Source organism: Canis aureus, chromosome 24 (genome assembly GCF_053574225.1).
Source record: "Canis aureus isolate CA01 chromosome 24, VMU_Caureus_v.1.0, whole genome shotgun sequence".
Taxonomy (NCBI): domain Eukaryota; kingdom Metazoa; phylum Chordata; class Mammalia; order Carnivora; family Canidae; genus Canis; species Canis aureus.
Window position 1 is genome coordinate 46,394,968 of NC_135634.1, and position 21,809 is coordinate 46,416,776.

The window sequence follows — 21,809 nt, forward strand, 5'->3', positions numbered from 1 at the left end:
ATATTATTCTCATTCGTCCTCAATTTCCTGACCCACCAGAGGAAGCTACAGTAGATGGTTATTTTGTTATGAAACTGAGCAGCTCCGCTTCCTTACAGCTAAATCCTGAACACACATCATTCATGCAGGACACTTATTAAATGCCTACTGTGTGTCAGGAAGTGTTTTAAGTGCTGGGAATATAACAGAACAAAACAGACAAAAGAGCCTGGCCTGAGTACATCCAGTCAGAGGAAGGGAGGGGCTGGCTCTGATGTTAGCAGTCTTGGCGTCCTCTGCGTTGGCTGCTCGGAGTGCTGCTTCAGTTTCCCTTGCCTGGTTTGCAAGAGGGATGTTGACAACTAAAATCTGTCTAGAGGAAGGAGACTGGGTGCCGAGGGGTTGCAGTTCATATTCTGTGAGAAATGGTTGCAGGAATCAGGTGTGACAATCCTAAGGACCATGCTGCGTTTACCTTAAAATATTGGAAGGGTTTTATGGGGAGATAACTAAGCTTGTTCGTTACTGCTGAGGATAGTAATACAATTGCAGAATGGAGACAAATAATGAACAAAGGGACTTTCTAATAACTGGGGGAGAGGGCTACCCAGAACCTCTTGAGCTTTCTATCACCAGAACTAATCAAGAAACACCAGTGACCACCGTCAGGCTGGGTTCCTACATGGGTAGTGCATTAGATCAGGGTCACTTCCAATTTTACGTTCAATTATTATGCTAAGTTATATTTTATAAATATTTTCTTTACTTCATTTCTGGAAAAAAATGAGCAAAACCCTTGACATTGTGAAGATCATCAAATATAAACCTTAAAATGCCGGTGTGCAAAGTTGTGTAATTACAAGGTAAAGCTAAATTGTAAGCACCAGGGTCATGGCACAAGAGTAGGGGTCTGGGAGCAGAGTGCTCCGCTTTCCATGGCAGCACTGCCTTAACTTGCTCACAGGCTCGGGCCCAGCATTTATTATTTATCATGAGATTTACCTGAAAGGCTGGATAAAGATGCAGATTCTCTGGTCCGACCCTCTGGAGAGTCTGATGATTTAGATCAAGAGCGGGGCCCAGAATCTGTGTCTTTTTCAAACCAATATCTCTTAGAAATTCCTCCAAACATCCTCTTCTCCTTCCTCTTCATATGGTCCTTGGCAAGGCCCACTGCAAGGTGTGGCTGGCAGTGTTGTCCTGGTACTTGCATGGTGGGGGCTTCTTCAGGGGTCTGTGAGCACAGGATGGGAGACTTACTCAGAGCCAACTGAGCATTTGCTCTCCTCCTTCATTGACAGGTGCTTGGATTCTCACTGGAGGAACCCATTATGGCCTGATGAAGTACATCGGGGAGGTGGTGAGAGACAACACCATCAGCAGGAATTCAGAGGAGAACATTGTGGCCATTGGCATAGCGGCTTGGGGCATGGTCTCCAACAGGGACACTCTCCTCAGGAATTGCGATGCTGAGGTATGGGGCAAAAGGAGGGATGGGATAAGAGGAGAGATGGGGCAGGAGGAGGGATGGGATAGGAGGAGAGATGGGACAGGAGGAGGTCTGCGAGGTCACGTGGGAAGAAGACCATGGCTTGGGGATCTGGCCTGAATATTGTGGCTCTATGATAGAGCCAGCTCATGGGGAAGTTGGCCTTACAAGGAGTGCCTTTGGGACCAACAATTAAAAACAAGAATGACATGAGTGCCTTGGTGGCTCAGTCTGTTAAGTGTCTGACTCTTGATTTCAGCTCAGGTCATGATCTCATGGTCATGAGATGGAGCCCTGTGTCCAGCTCTGCGCTGGGCATGGAGCCTGCTCAGGATTCTCTCTCTCTCCCATGCCTTCTTCTCTTCCCCCCCATGAAAAAAAAAATAAACAAACACACAAAAACAACAAAAAAATTAGGACAAACAAACAAGGATGACACAATCAAAACAGTCCTGAGGAGTTACCAAAGGATATGTTTTATTTTTTAAACTTTCTTCCTGGTAATATCGTGTTAAAGTCAGGTTCTTTGTTCTTTATAACCGTGACCCAAGTCTGTCCCAGGAGGGCTCAAGCCCTGACCACACTCACAGGAATTGCTGTGAACCCTGGTTAATTTGATATTAAGAAAGTTATGAACAGCTCTCCCCTTAAAGTTTCCTGTGAGCATATTTAGAGAGTAATCAACACAAATTTCATGTTCTATGTGCAAGGTAGATGTATGAGATTTTGTATCAAGTGTAGAATTTTGGAAAAAACATTTCTAGTGAGTTGAAAACCTCCTTAAACAATAGGTGATGTCTACTAGAAGCTTTAGACCAGAGGTTCAGAAAACCCAATTTAGCCTATGCCACCTTCTACCTGGGAATCCTTGGAAGTTTAGGCAGTAAATGTTCAAGATGTTTAGAATTACTCTGGTTTTGATATTTTAATTTGAAAAGATTTTATTTATTTATAGAAAGTGAGCATGCGTGAGTGGGGCAATGGGGGGGTGGTGGGTGGTGACAGAGTGGAGAGAGAGAATCTCAGGCAGACTCCACCCTGAGCATGAAGGGATTGATCTCATGACCCTGAGGTCAACCTGAGCTGAAATCAAGAGTCAGATGTTTAACTTGACTGAGCCACACAGACGCCCCTGATTCTTTTTGCTTTTAAAAATGATATTATTTTTATCAACATTTCTCAGGTGTATAAGGGACAGAGGAGAGTGGGGAGCCATTTCTGAGCATCTCTCAGGAGTGATGGAGTGGGAGGAGAAGGGCTTTGCAGATAGAGTAACTAGGGGTGAGGAACTTTTTCTAGCTACGTGGTCTTGAGTGAGTTCTCTTCTTTGAGTTTTTATGATAATAACCTTGTATTATCATGGGATGGATTAACTGTATAGAGTGAATGGTAGCTTTTATTGTTATTTCTAGATGTTCAGCCAAGAATGGTAAAATCATCTTACATCAAATGCCAACTTCAGGGGGGAGAGTGGCCTGGGGTAGGATTCTGAGGACAGTGACAGGCTGAGTGGGAAAGAACTCAGTCTTTGTCTTTAGCCATGTTTGTCTGGGGTATTGGCTAATCATCATTGCTGTCTGGTGGATACATTCCATAGATAAATTCATAAAATCACAAGAACAACCCTGTAAGGTAGGTATGTTTCCCCCCTGGATTGGAACAGCAACTTAGTATTTCCCTGGTGGCATCCTCTATCAACAAGTAAAACATGAAATGAATATGTAAGGATTAAATAGTTCCAATCACTTGGAAGTTAAGAAAGAAACAAACGAATGACATCTGCTAAATAACTCAAGTTCAAAAATGAACTTTCAAAATTTAATTGCAGATCACTTAGAAAGCAATGGAAATGAAAGTATTATTTGTTAAGACTGACAATATATGTCCAAAGCTGCACTCATAGTGAAATGCATAGCCCTATACCTTTATTAGCAAAAATCAAGAAAATAATTCAATAATAATATCTAACACTCTTTAATATTCACAACAATAAGGCTAACAATGAATTAAGTGGTACTATTACCTTTCTCATTACAGATGAGAAAGTAAGAAGCTTTCTTTAGTCACATGGCTAGTAAGTAGTAGAGCTATGGTTCATGGTCTTTTAGCCACCACAGTTTCAAATTAATAGATTTGAAAAATAACATCACAATAACACTTAAGAAGAGGAGAAAAAATAATATTCCATTAGAAATAAATTAATTAGAAAAGAAAAAAGGAGGAAGAGTAGAAATATTCTTTATTTTCTGAAACCATTTTGACAATTTAATTAAAGAATAAATAGAACTGAGAAATCCACTGTGGTAATAAATATTGAGAAAAATTGTACAGACGTCACATGCAATTGTATGTCAATACATTTGAAAATCTCAGGAAGTTTTTGTTTTTTATATTTTATATTTTTCCATAAAACAATAATTTCCAAAAGCTGATTCAACAAGAAGAGCTAGAAAATATGACTGCATGAATTATCAGTGAATGAGCTTAAAGGGAAATAAAAATTTTGAAAATTGCTCTGGGCTTAGGTGATTTCACCCAGAAACATTTTAAAAAGTCTATTAAGAGTTAATTTAAAAAAATGTCTGTAGTCTCTAACACACAGAGAACCATGAGATCCTTATAAATTGCTGCAGAAAGAACAAATCTATGCCCTTTCTGGAAAACCATTTCAGAATTTGTACCAAGTGCATGAAGACTGTTCATACCATACTTATATCACTTGAGAATTTAATATTTAGACAAACATTATTAAAATATTTCTGATAATATCAAGAATTGACAGAAGCCTAAATATCTAGTAATATCAAGAGTAGGAGGATCTTCAACTAGATTACTATATAAACATTAAGAAAATTGTGCAAAATAATATTTCCAAAGATTTTCTGGTAATATGGGAAATATTTGAAGTTTTATTTTTATTTTTTTTTAATTTTTAATTTATTTATGATAGTCACACACACACAGAGAGAGAGAGGCAGAGACACAGGCAGAGGGAGAAGCAGGCTCCATGCACCGGGAGCCCGACGTGGGATTCAATCCCGGGTCTCCAGGATCGCGCCCTGGGCCAAAGGCAGGCGCCAAACTGCTGCGCCACCCAGGGATCCCAATATTTGAAGTTTTAAATAGAAAATTATGAAAACTACATAAATTAATCTATATGCCTAGGAAAGATACAAGAACACTAAAATCTTGACGACTACCACTGAGTTGTGGAATTAAGCATGATTTTAAATTTTCTTGTACTCTTCTGCATTTTCCATGTTGCTACAATGAGTATGTATTATTTTTAGATATTCAAATCATAGCTCTGGTTTTCATTCCTTTTATGTGTCTGTTAATGAAAATCTCCAGTGACTTAGAGTAGTTTCATAGCAAACCCATATGATCTTGTGGTCAACCTCTGTTCCTTTTCTGTCTTCCCTGAAAAATAGTGCTTGGTCTTTTGCATAAGTTGAACCCAGTAATTGTTCATAATAACTTTGTCAACCATATCTTCCCATATGTTTTCTATTCATGGCTTCATTACAAACCCCACTACTAGTAGATGGGCTCTACAAGGACCCAGATTTAGCTGGCCTGAAACAATACCAGGTTTCACAAACACTGAGATTTTATTCATCTGGATCAAGGCTACACTGTCAAAAGTGTTGTTGCATTACATATGCACACAAAAAAAGAGCTCATACATCTCCTTATTGGTTATTTCAGTGTTAAAATCCCCTTGTCAAAGTACAACTACAAAGACAAAACACAAGGCAAAACAACATAATAAAATTTCACACACACTGAGTGGGATCATGTTAAAACCTATAAATTGATGCAGGAAAATTGAAATTGTTGCATTATCAAGTCTTCTTCCAGTGATAGGATATGGAATTTACTCAAGTCTTTGTCTTTGAGGAAAATTTTACAGTTTTCCTCATTAGGACCTACATATTTCTTCTGAGTGTTATTTCTAGAGATGATGTATTTTTGTTATTATTGCACATAGGGTCTTTATTCAATGTAATTTTGGAAGTGATTTTTATGGAAAAGGATTTATTTGTTGTTTTGAATCAAACATTTTATGAATTCTCTTTCTGTTTTAACAGTTTTTCGGTTATTCTATGTTTGCAACCATATCTCTGATAAATAGTGTTGTTTTTAAACATAACTTTCCATTTAATTATACTTTGAATTTTTTTGCTTATCTTGATGCCTGGGCTAAAATGTCCAGAGTAATGTTAAATAACAGTGATGATAACAGGTATCCCAACAGGCATTCCAAATACTTGGTATCATAGTGGTGGGAATGAGACTATTATTTTCACCAGTAAATAGGATTTTCAAAAACGTCAAAAAACGTATATTTTAAGAAAGTACCATAAGGCATCATCCTTTTATTTCTAGTTTATAATTTTTAAAATTAAGAATGAATATTGAGTACAAAAATGTCTGTTGGGTTGCTATTTTTTCCCTTTAAAGTATAATCTAATGAATGGAGTTCTGGAAACAATGCTAATTATCCTTTAATAATCCTACTGGGTTTAATTAGTCAATGATTTATATCCACATTCATTAGAGACTATGGTCTTTGGCTTTTCCTTTTCTGATTCTTTCCTTGTAAGTTTTTGGAACTAGTGTTGTGTTCTGGAAGGGTGTGAATGGAATAGGAATGATTTCTTCCAGGAAAGTTTGGAGGTCTCCTGCATCAATTGCCTGAATGCCTGTCTTGCTAATATTATTCCATTTGGCATTTCCAGGACTCTTCTGATTGGCGCTCCTGGCTGGGCAAGGAGCACTTTGAGAAGAGAACTGTAACATTTGAAATTTTGTTTTCATTCCTCCTTTGTTCTGATTGAATATATATGCCATCAATAGAGTCAGTAACATTCCTCTCCTCATTAAAATTTCAACTTCGTTTGTTTTCTTGGAGTTCAGATTGAACATCTTTTAATGTGACCCTTTTAATGTGACCCATCTTTTAATGAGATTTAAGAACTAAACACTTTTGAATGGGATGGAGGGGTCAGGAACTCCTTTCTTCATGCTCCTCCAGCTTTTGTTTATTCTATGGTATTAAGTATTAGGAAAAAGTATCTGTTTAATTGCTTCTTTTTGTGGTCCTATAACTATGGGCTTCTAAAGAGTAAAGACCCCATCTTGTTCATTTTTAATTCATATTATAGATCCTGGCAAGGTCTTGGCATATGATAGATTCCAGATACATATATATATGTGTCTCTATCAATGTATCCAGACACACACACTCATAAATATAAGTGTATGTGTGTGTGTGTATGTGTACATAACTACATGCACACTCACGTATCTGTGTGTGTGTCTGGATACACACATACACACATAAACACCCACACTTCCTTGAGTGCTATCAATTTCAATGAATTGATATAAACGAGCATAGGGCAATGAAACAAGAACTGGCCTGGGAATCTGATCCTTATTCTGTCACCGGCCATTTATGTGACAATGGGGAAGTCACCTAACCATTTTGAAGCCTCATTTCTTCATATTTAAAATGAAGTCCTGTACTGTAAGATCTCAAAGATCCTTCTGAACTTAGGACCCTGGGAGGATGTATCAATATAGGTGAGCCTGAACAGTTAGCCTTAACATTAACATATAAAAATATTATCATGTGTCTTGACCGACAAATAAATCTCAAAGACAAGATTCTCTGTACTTTTCAGGGATATTTTTCAGCTCAGTACATAATGGATGACTTCAAGAGAGACCCTCTGTATATCTTGGACAACAACCACACCCATCTGCTGCTTGTGGACAACGGCTGCCATGGACATCCTACAGTTGAAGCAAAACTCCGGAATCAGCTGGAGAAGTACATCTCCGAGCGCACTATTCAAGGTCAGGGTTTAGGAAATGGGCCTTAGACATAGTATCAAGAGCAGTAGCTGCAGCACCAACAGTACCCGCCAATCATTGAGTGAAGCATGGTGAACCCACCCAATTAGATGTCCTATTGCCAAAGAGGAGCTGTTATTTCTCTTTCTTTGACATCCTAGAAGTGTTTCTGCCAAGGTTTCTGTGCATGTACCTTCCACGTGCTGGAGCATAAATGTTGCCTTATCACACTCTGTCACACTACTGATAGCAGTATAGAAAACCTGCTATCTCTTCTGCTAGACAACATTTAAGAACAAATAAAATCCATCTTACTAAGTCTGAGATTATGAAGCAATGTAGTTAGCTAGGGTAAAAACCATAAAAACCAACCTGTTAGCTTAACAGTTGGATGGGTTAGTGGTTTGGATCTTGGCTATTTTTATACAATAGAACCACTTAAAACCATTCTTAACCACTTAAACCATTCTTCAAGGGAAGAATGCAGCAGTTGAGTGAAAGCCTTTATTTGTCATGGGAAGTGACAAATTCTCTCTCTCTCACGCTACTGAGATATTGGTGCTGAGATGTGACCTATTATGGAACTAGAGTACCTCATGATGTAGTGACAGACTCCGTAACAGGGACATATTGGAGATGTTCTCAACCTTTTTCCCTTTTCACTGGGACATACATAAAGGAAGACATTTATATATGTAATACTCTTTCTTTAGAGAACACGTGGTTATGGGATTTTTTCACCCACTCAGGAAAACATAGGATTATGCAAATTAATGAGGGTGTAACTATTATAAGGATAAACTGGGACCTGGCCTAATATACATTAGCAAAAGTAAATAATTCACTGCCTTTAGTGTTTTAAATATCACTAACAGGGCAGCCCAGGTGGCTCAGAGGTTTAGTGCCGCCTTCAGCCCAGGGCATGATCCGGGAGACCCTGGATTGAGTCCCACATCGGGCTCCTTGCATGGAGCCTGCTTCCCCCTCTGCCTGTGTCTCTGCCTCTCCATCTCCGTGTCTTTCATGAATAAATAAATAAAATCTTTAAAAAAATAAATAAATATCACTAACAAATTGCAACATGACCCGTGTCATACTATTACTGGTTTGGGGTACAGAGAAACATCTGCCACGATCAATGGGGAGATAGTCAAGTCTGAGATCTGCAGTCATCACCCCACACCCTGGGCTCATGGAGCAGAAGCTCCTGGTCTGCCTCTTCTTGACATAGGTGAGTATTTCTAATGAGCCCAGTATAAGTTTTACATTTTATGCCTTACAGATTCCAACTATGGTGGCAAGATCCCCATTGTGTGTTTTGCCCAAGGAGGTGGCAGAGAAACTTTGAAAGTGAGTCTTGGTTTGGTTTTCTAGAAAACTGATCAACAAGCTAACTCAGCAAATTTGTGTTTTCAGGGCTTTGGAGCTCATGTAATCTAACCTGACTAATTTATTTTACTACAACAAGTAGGCAGTATTTTCTTCACCATACAATGTTCTCTAACAGTCCAGAGGAGGTTTTGGAAGAACATGAGTGGCTTGTATACCTAATGTTGGCTTTGGCCATCAGCCCCACCAAGGAGTGAGTCTTAACTCATAAGACTTAAAGATCATAATCAGCATATATATTGGAAAACCATGGCCACCCCATCTGCATGGAGATAAGCTGTGAACATACGCAAACAGGCTAGTGGGGTTCCTAAACCACTGAAGGCCCATCCACATGCTTCCTGGGCCTGCAAGGACTCTACCTATAAGAAGGAACCCTGAGCCCAAAGTGATTCCAGGGTCACAGAAAGTTTCCTGGATGATTCTATACCTGCAGCATTGAACAGTGGAGCAAGAATTCTGCTTCTCACCCCATCCGTGTTACTCTGATGTTTCTGAATTCCTCTTAACCTGCAGCCAGGCTTCTGCCTGGCTTTATTAGAAAGTATCAGTGTAATCGCATTTTTGTCGATATTTGAAGGCATGTGCATCATGTTGAAGATCTCACTGTTTTAGCAATAGAACTTCACAAGAAAGTGATTTTTAAGTCCTCCTTTTAATTAATTTTCATGTTGGTTTGCCTACCTCCTTGTGTCCTCTATCCTGTGTAGATACCATGGTTCTTGATCCTCTCCCCTTCCTCTCAGATTCTCCTCCTGGAATTACAAGTAATTCCTGGTGAAGTTATTTGGAATCATGATCTAGCACTTTGTTTATTCTTTTATACAACAATGGCCTATTCATTCATTCATTCATTCATTCATTCATTCATTCACACCTGCTGTGAGATCTGCTGAGACCATGATTAAATGAAAGTTTTTCAGGAAAAGATTTTCAAGAAAAAAATTAAAGAATTTTTTGGAAATTGTCAGTATGTGAATGGTTGAAGAACAGGAGAGAAGAGAGAAAGAGAGAAGGGGAGAAAGGAATTGAAAGATGGTTATGTTTACAAGCTCTCTCTCAAATTTTAGATTTGGAATTCTGATTTCCAGAGAACACTGCGGGCCCAGGCACTGTAGTTCTATGGCATTTTCCCCAAATGCCTGTGCAGCTGGTAACTATGCCCAGGACAGGGGACAGGACAGAGGAGGGAAGCTCCCTATCTGATCACCCCACTTTGGCCCCAGCATGTGGACATTTGTCCGTAGGGCAGGCAGTGGGGTGCAGAGCTGGGAACACCCCTCTATCTGCCCAGATGAGGCACTACACACTTTATGGACAGTGTATTCTCCAGAAAGGCATTCAGTTTCTGCTAAAGGCAGTTTCTTCTGTGCCTATAGATTACTTTGTCTTGCTGTCAAGTGATTTAAAATTCTTAAGACCTATTTTAGCCTCTGTAGTTTTTATAAAGCAAATAATAAAAGTGTGTTGCATATTTATCTGGGAAACAAATTTAATTTTATTCTCTTTTCATAAAAGGGGGCAAGGAAAATTATTTGGGAATTATAAGGGAAATATGTGTCCATGTAATACAAAACACATGGCTGCTGCTTTGAAGGTATTTTCATACCTTACAAGTATGAATATTGTTAACCTCTGTCAGATAAGCTATCACTGATAATATTGAATACTGTCTTGGCAGTTGTCATGCATATCTATGATGTCAGTATTTGAAATGATCAATTTTGTATATAGAGATGTTTCAAGCACTTATTTATGGAGAACTTAAGCCCATCACACAGGTCCTTTTTATGGGAATTGGTAGTAACACAGTATATAATACAGGTGGCTTAGGTTGCTCACTCATAAGTAGTTGCAGACATTTGGTTTGCTTCTGACTGACACAAAACCCCAAAGGAAAATGTGCAGAGATGCATCAAGGTGTCTGGTTGACCAGCTCAGTCCTGAGCACGTTCTGTTGGTCATCAGTGTGTCTTCCATCTAGCTGACTCCGTCTCCCCTCTCCCAGGCCATCAACACCTCCATCAAAAGCAAAATCCCCTGTGTGGTGGTGGAAGGCTCAGGGCAGATTGCAGACGTGATCGCGAGTCTGGTGGAGGTGGAGGACGTCCTGACGTCATCCGTGGTCAAGGAGAAGTTGGTGCGCTTCTTACCCCGCACAGTGTCCCGGCTGCCTGAGGAGGAGACCGAGAGTTGGATCAAATGGGTAAGCTGTAGGGGAGCTTCTGGGAGCTGAGAAGAAGGCAGCCAAGTTCATGGGGAGGGAGGAAGCCTGAAGTGTCCAACTCCACTAGAGCTGGCTATTTTATCCATTCTTGGTGGCACTGAAGCGATACTCTGGCCCAAACTAGGTTTCTTGCTGGTCATTGAAGCTCACATAAATTAAATAACTCATCAAGTCTCCAGACCTGGGGGATAGCATTCAGGGTTCAGACTCAACCCTGCTTGCAAAACTGGTAATCCTTTAACGCCATGACTTCAATAAATGTTTAGCTTCCCAGTTCTGTGTGTATCAGTGGAGCAGAGGAAAGAAATCCCTGGTAATGAGTTTTAGAATTCCAGATTCTAAACAGAGTCTACATCCATTGGAGAAGTTGTTGTAACAGAATAATCGCCTTTCTAAATTAACTGGCCTGTGATACAATTCAGAATCTCTCACCTTTCTTATCAGATCATGGAAGAAACATGTACTTATCAGGATATCTATTACATGTCTTATAGCTTAGCCTATGGAAGTATTTCAACATAGTGCCATGCCATTCTGTTTTATGATTGCTGTTGACTTTTTTTTTTTGTTTTTTCTTTTTTTAATAATAAACTTATTTTTTATTGGTGTTCAATTTGCCAACATACAGAATAACACCCAGTGCTCATCCCTTCAAGTGCCCCCCCTCAGTGCTCACCACCCAATCACCCCCACTCCCCGCCCTCCTCCCCTTCCATCACCCCTAGTTCGTTTCCCAGAGTTAGGAGTCTTCCATGTTCTGTCTTCCTTTCTGATATTTCCTACCCATTTCTTCTCCCTTCCCCTCTATTCCCTTTCACTATTATTTATATTCCCCAAATGAATGAGACCATATAATGTTTGTCCTTCTCCGATTGACTTATTTCACTCAGCATAATACCCCACAGTTCCATCCACGTCGAAGCAAATGGTGGGTATTTGTCATTTCTAATGGCTGGGTAATATTCCATTGTATACATAAACCACATCTTCTTTATCCATTCATCTTTCGATGGACACAGAGGCTCCTTCCACAGTTTGGCTATTGTGGACATTGCTGCTAGAAACATCGGGGTGCAGGTGTCCCAGCATTTCATTGCATCTGTATCTTTGGGGTAAATCCCCAGCAGTACAATTGCTGGGTCGTAGGGCAGGTCTATTTTTAACTATTTGAGGAACCTTCACACAGTTTTCCAGAGTGGCTGCACCAGTTCACATTCCCATCAACAGTGTAAGAGGGTTCCCTTTTCTCTGCATCCTCTCCAACATTTGTGGCTTCCTGCCTTGTTAATTTTCCCCATTCTCACTGGTGTGAGGTGGTGTCTCATTGTGGTTTTGATTTGTATTTCCCTGATGGCAAGTGATGCAGAGCATTTTCTCATGTGTGTGTTGGCCATGTCTATGTCTTCCTCTGTGAGATTTCTGTTCATGTCTTTTGCCCATTTCATAATTGGATTGTTTGTTTCTTTGCTGTTGAGTTTAATAAGTTCTTTATAGATCTTGGAAACTAGCCCTTTATCTGATACATCATTTGCAAATATCTTCTCCCATTCTGTAGGTTGTCTTTTAGTTTTGTTGACTGTATCCTTTGCTGTGCAAATCTTCTTATCTTGATGAAGTCCCAATAGTCCATTTTTGCTTTTGTTTCTTTTGCCTTCATGTATGTATCTTGCAAGAAGTTACTGTGGCTGAGTTCAAAAAGGGTGTTGCCTGTGTTCTCCTCTAGGATTTTGATGGAATCTTGTCTCACATTTAGATCTTTCTCAATGGGGAAGCACTGGGAGCCTTTCCCCTAAGATCAGGAAAAAGACAGGGATGTCCACTCTCACCACTGCTATTCAACATAGTACTAGAAGTCCTAGCCTCAGCAATCAGACAACAAAAAGACATTAAAGGCATTCAAATTGGGAAAGAAGAAGTCAAACTCTCCCTCTTGGCCGATGACATGATACTCTACATAGAAAACCCAAAAGCCTCCACCCCAAGATTGCTAGAACTCATACAGCAATTTGGCAGTGTGGCAGGATACAAAATCAATGCCCAGAAGTCAGTGGCATTTCTATATACTAATAATGAGACTGAAGAAAGATAAATTAAGGAGTCAATCCCATTTACAATTGCACCCAAAGCATAAGATACCTAGGAATAAACCTAACCAAAGAGGTAAAGGATCTATACCCTAAAAACTATAGAACACTTCTGAAAGAAATTGAGGAAGACACAAAGAGATGGAAAAATATTCCATGCTCATGGATTGGCAGAATTAATATTGTGAAAATGTCAATGTTACCCAGGGCAATTTACACGTTTAATGCAATCCCTATCAAAATACCATGGACTTTCTTCAGAGAGTTAGAACAAATTATTTTAAGATTTTGTGGAATCAGAAAAGACCCCAAATAGCCAGGGGAATTTTAAAAAAGAAAACCATAGCTGGGGGCATCACAATGCCAGATTTCAGGTTGTACTAGAAAGCTGTGGTCATCAAGACAGTGTGGTACTGGTACAAAAACAGACACATAGATAAATGGAACAGAATAGAGAATCCAGAAGTGGACCCTCTGCTTTATGGTCAACTAATATTCGACAAAGGAGGAAAGACTATCCACTGGAAGAAAGACAGTCTCTTCAATAAATGGTGCTGGGAAAATTGGACATCCACATGCAGAAGAATGAAACTAGACCACTCTCTTTCACCATACATAATGATTGCTGTTGAGTTGAACCAACTTCCATTTCCTTGACTTCTCAGTTCTTAGAAAGCCCACGTTAATATCAGTGGGTGCATTCAAGTCAGCTCATTCCAGAATGGACTTTGATGCTTGGATATTTTTTGGAATATATGCTGCCACTTGGGAATCATAAAGGAAATAACAGGCTATGGACAATGAGGGAGCTATTTTTTAAATATTTTATTTATTTATTCATGAGAGACACACACAGAGAGACAGAGACATAGTCAGAGGGATAAGCAGGTTCCATATGGGGAGCCCCGTGCGGGACTTGATCCCGGAACTCTGGAATCATGCCCTGAGCCAGAAGCAGATGTTCAACCACTGAACCACCGAGGCGTCCTGAGAGTTATTTTTAATCATAGAACCCATTTTGTCATTAGAGTTCAAGGTTGGATTTAGTATAAGAAATATTATTTAACTAGACTGGCATTTTAACACTATTTAGTTGTGAAAGCATTTCAAAATATCCAATGCAGCAAACTGAAACTCTGGTATCATGAAGATAGTCTTGTTCATGGGTAGTCTCTGCCATTGTTTAAGGCAAGTCTAAATAAACCAAATACTTGTTAATCATGAGAAAAATGAACTCAGCCTTCTAGGCTGCTGGGTTCTCTGGTAAATTAACACACAGTGGGACCCTACTGGTCTTATTTAATTTCAGATGCATGGATGATTAGCTTGTAATCCTGGTGAGATGCGATGGCTGAAGTGGTGAAGAAGCAAGTCCTTTCTGGATAATTAAGTCTTATTACCTAAAATTTCGAATTTAAAAACACAGATGTATCTTCTTCCAGTGTCAATATTGGTGCTGAATGATGTCCTGCCCCACGTAGGCTTGTATGATATTCCTATATGAATTATAGTGTTTTTCAGGTTTTACTAAAAATATAAAGCTGATGGTTTTATACAAAAGTTCATGCTGGGATTTCCTTGTATCTTGGCCAAGCCCAGTTGAGAAATAGGTGCAAGGTGAACAGAGATCAAATTTTATCAGCTTCGTTGATGATAAAAGCAAAATTGGCAGAGGTGGCTTAGGGGTGCAGTCGTAATGGGCTTCCTTGTGCTGAGCCCCAGAATGAGACAGATGAGCCCATCTAGATGGAGCTGCCTCCCCACCCCGGCCAAGTGTGTGGCCCATGGCAGAGCAGAACACTAGCACTCTGCAAGGAGTAGATCCCAACAGAAAAGCAGGAAAGGGCTGGCTGGGCAGAGTGAGAGTCATCAACCAGACATGCCACTCCCTGACCCTAAATGGGAGTAAGTGAAGGGGTGGAGAATGTCAAGGGCCTTGATTTGGATGGAGCTCACTTTGCATGGAAATATGTCGGTGAGGAAAAGGAGTCCTCCCTTCCCAAAGTGGTTATACAGTTTTCATTCTCCACATGTGGAGACCTAAATGGTCTGAGTCAATTCCAAACACAGCAACAGAGCAATCCCAGAGACACTGACTGTTGAGCACTAAACTCAAGGTGCTTTCTTGGGTGCATGGAAGAAATTCAGTAGTTGGTTCAAGGATACCCACAGAGGAAGGAATAGGCAACTCTTAGCTTACCCACCAAAGATGGCTCTGGATCCTTGTCAGTGGCTTTCCCTTTACTCCTCATGCAAGTTGGCTTGAAGAGTCTGAGCCAGGTCATGTCCAAAGAACGGAGGCCGTCTAATGAGTCCTCCACCCTCAGTGAGGGAATTTGATTTCTGCTTTCAGAAAACTGTTACAGGAAATCTGAAACAGGCTAAAAATCAGACACATCTCACTTATCCTTCCTGGAATTCATACCTCATTCATATTCATATCTAATATGCTAATGATCCTTCATAATTATAATCAGGTCAGAAGACATCCATCAATAATAAAAATTGGTCTGGCATTTTAGTTATGCACTTATATGAAGTTTTGCAATCAGTACAGATTTCCCAAAAGACCAAGCTCAAGAGTGGAATTGTTAATTAATGAATGTATACATCCAGTCAGATATTAATTGAACAACACTCCGGGCTAATTAGAGGTGACCTCACTGATCTTGTGGATGACCAACCCTCAAATCTGAACTCATGGTTTCCTGACCTTTCCAGGGAACCCAATATATCTCCACTGGGATCATGCTTTCTTTTTCTACCAGTTCAACCAGAATTGTTCTCCTCTGCCTGCTCCTCACCTTCTGGAGAACTTAACCCTTCATAGTATCCCAATCCATCAGTCCGCCTAGATACCATTCATTTATTTCAAACTCTTTCATCTACTCATTTATTCAGTTGATATTTATTGAGCATATACCATATGTCAGGTTCTGGAATAGGCATTTCAGAAAGAGCAGTGTACACAATGGGAAGAGTCCTTGTCCCCACAGAGAAAACAGAAATTGGAATAAAGTTTGTGTTGAGTGATTATGATACATAGCGTTGTATAATTTCAAACTGAAATGAGTGTGCTAAAGAAAGGTAACATGGATTTGGAACGGTATGAGCCAAGGGAGCCTGGCCTGGTAAGAAAGGTCTCTCAGGAGACTTCTCAGAGTAGGTGAGAGCTGTGATCTGAATGGCAGGTAGTCAGTGGGGGTGAAGACTGGGATTGTAATGATGAGGATAGCATGTGCAAATGCCCTGAGGCACAAAGCAAGCATGGCCCACCCGAGGACCTGGAATATGGCAGTGAGGGTTGGAGTTCCCAGGGAAAGCTGGAGAGCTTATGAAGGGCCAGGCCAGGCAGCTTCTCGATCACTGTTTTGAGGTCTGGATCATGTTCAAGTGGAAGAGGAAGTCACTGCAAGGTTGAATCAGGGTGAGCATGTGGTGAGTTGTGTTCAGGGAAGCTCACACTGGCTGCAGTGGGAGGGGGCAGGGCTAGAGGACGCAAGAAGGAGGTGTTGAGGAGGGAGACCATGTAGGATTCCCCAAAGGTGTCCCTGGGCCCCATCAGTGTGCCCTGTACCCATATTCACCTTCTCCTTTTTCCTTTTTGTTTGGAAGGGAAAGATGTCTCAGCCCCTCAGTGCTACCCACCCCCACGTGTGCCTGGAATCTTGGGACCTGGACCCCTTCCCCCTGTCATTTCTAGTTGTACTCCCTTCCTCTTGCCTGGGCTAGGACTGCCCACTTGGAGACAGGACCCCATCCTTCACGCTCACCCTCCCACTGCCTACAGTGTGTGTGTCCCTGTGGTTTTCCTATATTTCCTGGTCACCCCCAATCACTGCATGCTCTGAACTAAGGCCTCCAGTACTGCCTTCCCAGGAGACTGCAGCCCAAACCGTCACTCCTAACATCCAAATCCAAGGCCCTGCCTGCTGCACGGCTTTCACCCTTCCACCCTGGCCTGAGATCTCCCTCCCCCTGGCCAGGTGAGACTCTGCAGTTCCAGATCCTTGTTTCCAAATGTTGCTGGGCCCCTGTCTCCAACCTGGAGCCCAGTAAACCAAAACCAGGCTGGCTTCCTCTTCTACAGGCGCTCTACCTTGTTGAGCTTTGGCCAAGCTCAATGACCCTGGAAGCCTTGGGATTGGGTTTTATTCATTTATTTATTTTTGAAAGATTTTATTTAGTTATTTGAGATAGAAAGAGAGAGAGAGAGAGCAAGCATGAGTGTGGGGGAGGGGCAGCAGGAAAGGGAAAAGCAGACTCCTTGCTGAGTAGGGAGCCCAACGTGTGGCTTGATCCCAGGACCCCGAGATCACAATCTGAGCTGAAGGCAGTAACTTAACTGACTGAGCCACCCAGGTGCCTTGAGATCAGGTTTTAAAATTAAGTATTACAGAAAAATCATGAAGGATAATAGCAAATTCCTTTTCTCTTTATCCAATCAAGTCCTCTTGGCTATTGTTTATATTGCACTTTTCCTTCCCACGGGTTAAGCCCTGATGACCACACTGGGTGTTTTCTATGACTTTCTCTTCCTCTTTTCACTTTTGTTCGCTCATTCAACAATTGCCTACCATGTGCCAAGCCTGATGACATGGGTGCATGCACATGCATACTCACACAGTCATGCATACTCAGTCATGCATACTCACACAGTCATGCACATGCATACTCACACCTGCACACACTCACATACCCATGCACACTCACACACACCCACACAGCCCACTTACACACTCACATACATATACACACGCTCACAATGCTCACTCACACCTGCACACACTCACTCACACATGTCCACACTTATATATGCCCACACACTCATAAAGACCCATGCACACACTCACGCATGCTCACTCACACACACATGCACACACACACTCGCATTCACCCCCAGTCCCTGAGTCTCAGCTCTTCAATAAGAACTTTTTCACATGTGTCGCCCTCGTACAACCAGTACTTTGTTCTCATTGTGGCTAAGGACTCATTATTTCAACTCAGAGGTCAGGTGCTACGGGGACAGGTGCTGTAGGTGAGGGAAGGGGCTCTGGAACACCCCGTAGACGGTCTTCAAGAAAGAATGGAATAAAAGATTCTCTACCAAAAGAGAGACGTTTATGCTCATTATGACTGAAATCAGTTGCCTGACAACTGTGCCCTTTAAATCTTGCCAGCTCAAAGAAATTCTCGAAAGTTCTCACCTATTAACAGTTATTAAAATGGAAGAAGCTGGAGACGAAATTGTGAGCAATGCTATTTCTTATGCTTTGTACAAAGGTGAGTAAAAATAGCTCCTCTAGAAGTTTGGGCTTTGTGTTGCTTTCTGTGGCTTCTAATGGCCTGCATGTATTTCTTAAAACAGCTTTATGGAAATATAATCTTGTACTTAATTTTCGCTATCATAGATTGGAAGCTAGAATAACTACTATTGACTTGCTGAGTTAAATCTTCTTGGTTGGATGTATTTAATAGAACAAGAATTTTTATGTCATTAAGGTACTGACCAAATACGATCCCAGCACTCTCCAAAGAGCTGTCTGTAACAATCGTTTAAATTTTTCAGCTGAGTCCCAGGAGGTGGTGAAAGCTGTGGGCTCTGTCCTAGGGTTCTGCATATATATGTACACACATGCACATGTACTTTGTACATGTAAATAATTTTGCATTCAGTTTCAGGAATCTACAAATCTCCGGAAGCTTATGAATGAACCTATTTTAAAATTCTCACCTGTGGTCTTTGCTGTCTTAGAATTCCATCAAGGTGGATGTTACCTGGAGTAAATCGATCCTTGGCAAAGACCATGTAGAGTTGAGCCACCTGATTAATATATGTAAGGTATGCAGAGAGAGTAGGGTGAGGTACCTAGGAAGGGTGATTTAAGCATTAACTATTTATTAGAATTATTCGTATTATGTTTGCTAGAAATTTGGTTGTAAGTGTATTTATTAAAATGGGATTATATTTATAGAGATTTGTGAATGCAGAATATATTAGCTCTGGAAAAGACATTAGACATTGTTATAATATGGCTCATTATTTTGTAGATTTAGATATATAGTATAAGTCAGATATGGTCCTTGAGATATAATATTCATGGAATCTGAACCTATGGAAAATATCAATATAGCATAATTATCTGTTAGGATATGAAATGGAAAGATATTATTATGGTTTGAATTGATCCTAATTATATACTTCTAGGACATACAGAATATGGACAATATGAATAAATTCATTATTTAGGCATAAGAATAGGCGAAATGACTGCTCTGAGTGTCAGATTCTAAGAGAACGTGCTTAGAATCTACTTTATAAAAAGCTCTGATAATTGGCTGTGGAATGGTTCTGACTCTCTTTTTTCTAGTGAGTTGATTTTTCCACCCCCTGTCCTCCTACAGCCTTTAGCACCAATGAACAAGATAAGGATAACTGGAATGGGCAGCTGAAGCTTCTGCTGGAATGGAACCAGCTGGACCTAGCCAATGAGGAGATATTCACCAACGACCGCCGATGGGAGGTAAAAAGAAGCTCTCCTGGGCTAGTCCAGTGTCAGGTCTGGTCCACGTATTGCGAGATCTTCAATATCAGATCTTGTAGAGGACTGTCCCTTCTGGTGTCAGCTGTCACTTTCCTTATCCATAGTGTAGGATGATCACATGGACTTAGTAGGTTTGTTGTTAAGAGATAATAAAAACAGAAGCACTCATGCAAGAACGTATCAATCCACTAATGCCAGCCAAAGTTTCCAGCCCGCAGTCACAACCTGAGAGGTGCTTCTCCATCTGGGTGCAGAGGTGCAGACCCCCTCCTGGGAGCAGATGGGGCGATGTATGGAGATAATATGTGCAAGATGGCTAAAAGGGGTTTATCAGAAGTAGCTTGACTAAAAATCAAGACAGCACTGCTCATTTTTTGCACCCTGCCCCCTCTGCCCAGCTAAGGTCTGATAAGAGGGTTGTCAGCCGTGAGATGCATAAGGGAAAAATAGAACTTGATTGAAGACACACAATGAATGTCTTAGAGTTAGAGACTCTGGATTCTTGGCCAAACAAACATCTTGAATACGGAAGTTGTATGTCCAATAAAAACTAATTTTTTTCCAGTAGGCTGATTCTTCTCAGAAGAGCTGTAGGACTGCCTACTTTAGCAGTGTCCACTTGTGTACAGCTCATGTTAAATAGTTCTAGGAGCTTTGTTCAGAGGAACAATTATAGCCCATCATTCTTGGATCTGCGAGGCTGTGTGCTGCTTTGTTTTCTGCTCTCTTGGATCAATCTAAGTCATAAGTGGGTAGTGAGAATCTATTTAGTTTTATGAGAGTTCGTGTAGATCAGAAGGCTCGTGTATCTCATGACATTCATCCTGTGTTGTCAGGTTCAGAAAACACTTCTAGGCTCATTGTTGTAAAATCAGATGAAGACTTGATTTATATTAATACATTATCAATTTTAATAATGTAATGCAAATAAAGTAACGGCTTATGGGTTTTTAAATTATTTATTCCCTTAGCAAACATTATCTTGTGTTTGGTCTTTGCAGTAGGGTGAACCCTATTGCACGCTGCAAGGCTTTAGGAAGTTGAAAGTAGGTAGAATTATAAGGAGATCTAGTTAATTGATTCATAAATTAATCCCTGTGTGCGAAATGTTCTATTTAAGTAAGGTCAGATTGTGGAAATAAACATAAACTTAGGCATATATTGAATGGTACATTTAATTTTATTAACTCTGCTAAAGATAGTTCAGGGTGAAAGGCATAATGGTTAAGAGAATGGACCCTAGAGCCAGCCCATCTGCATGACTTAGCCTCCACGAGTCACTTAACCGCTCTGTGCCTCAGTTTCTCCATAGGTGGTGTGTTGGAGTCAGCTCATGCTGGCTTGCAAGGGTTGACTGCTAAGATTTCAGACATTTTGCAAGTCTGTTGTTAATACAGTTGTTATTAGGAATTAAATTATATACCTTCAGAATTAAATTTTTAAAAATATTTTATTTATTTATAAGAGAGAGAGAGAGAGAGAGAGAGAGAATGGCAGAAACAGAAGCAGGCTTCATGCAAGGAGCCTGATGTAGGACTCGATCCCTGGACTCCAGGATCATGTCCTAGGCCAAAGGCAGGCGCTAAACCGCTGAGCCACCCACTTAATTCTGGGATCCCCCAGAATTAAATTTTTTATTAAAAATAAAGGCAATAAATAATCAAAACTCATCACTTTCTAATTGTTTTACCACATTTGCTACTATCAGTGCTCTGGAAGTTGTTTTGGCCTGTTGCATCCTCATGCTGGAAATACTAGGCAGTGGGAGTGCTTCTCCACATTTGCTCCCAATTCAGCCTTCAGTGAGGTCACACTGGTGGCTGAAAATTGGGCACAGTGGGAGCCTTTGCACCACAGGCACTGGCAAGTACCATGAATCAGAGCTTATTATTTTCTTTCAGAGATGTGGTTGTTAAACATCTACCTGCACACCAGGCTCACCTGACAATGTAGGTGATGATCATAGAATCAGAGCGGTACCTACCTCATTGGATTGTGATGATGGCTAAATCAGATGGTGTTTCTGAAGCACTTAGAACATTGGCACGTATCGAACCCTGTATAAGTGTGCATTTCAAAATAAGTAAAAGCTTTTGGAATGATGACAATATCTGTGTCACCTTTTATACTGCACAAAGCAGTTCCACGGTGTTAGTTTATTTGGCATCCATACCAACCCACAGCAGGGATGGTCTCGTTTTTCCAGTTAATAATCCAGGGTTCCAAGGTACCAC

At 40.7% G+C, this 21,809-nt stretch overlaps 1 protein-coding gene across 1 annotated transcript in view; it reads left to right on the top strand.

The window, feature by feature from the left end:
• TRPM8 (transient receptor potential cation channel subfamily M member 8) overlaps positions 1-21,809 on the top strand; it is a 94,543-nt gene that overhangs the window by 26,773 nt on the left and 45,961 nt on the right. Inside the window, exons 6-11 of the mRNA XM_077869315.1 lie at positions 1,281-1,453; positions 7,159-7,333; positions 8,613-8,680; positions 10,728-10,925; positions 18,211-18,313; positions 19,436-19,554. Coding sequence (XP_077725441.1) covers positions 1,281-1,453; positions 7,159-7,333; positions 8,613-8,680; positions 10,728-10,925; positions 18,211-18,313; positions 19,436-19,554 — 836 coding nt within the window. The remainder of the gene's footprint in view (positions 1-1,280; positions 1,454-7,158; positions 7,334-8,612; positions 8,681-10,727; positions 10,926-18,210; positions 18,314-19,435; positions 19,555-21,809) is intronic.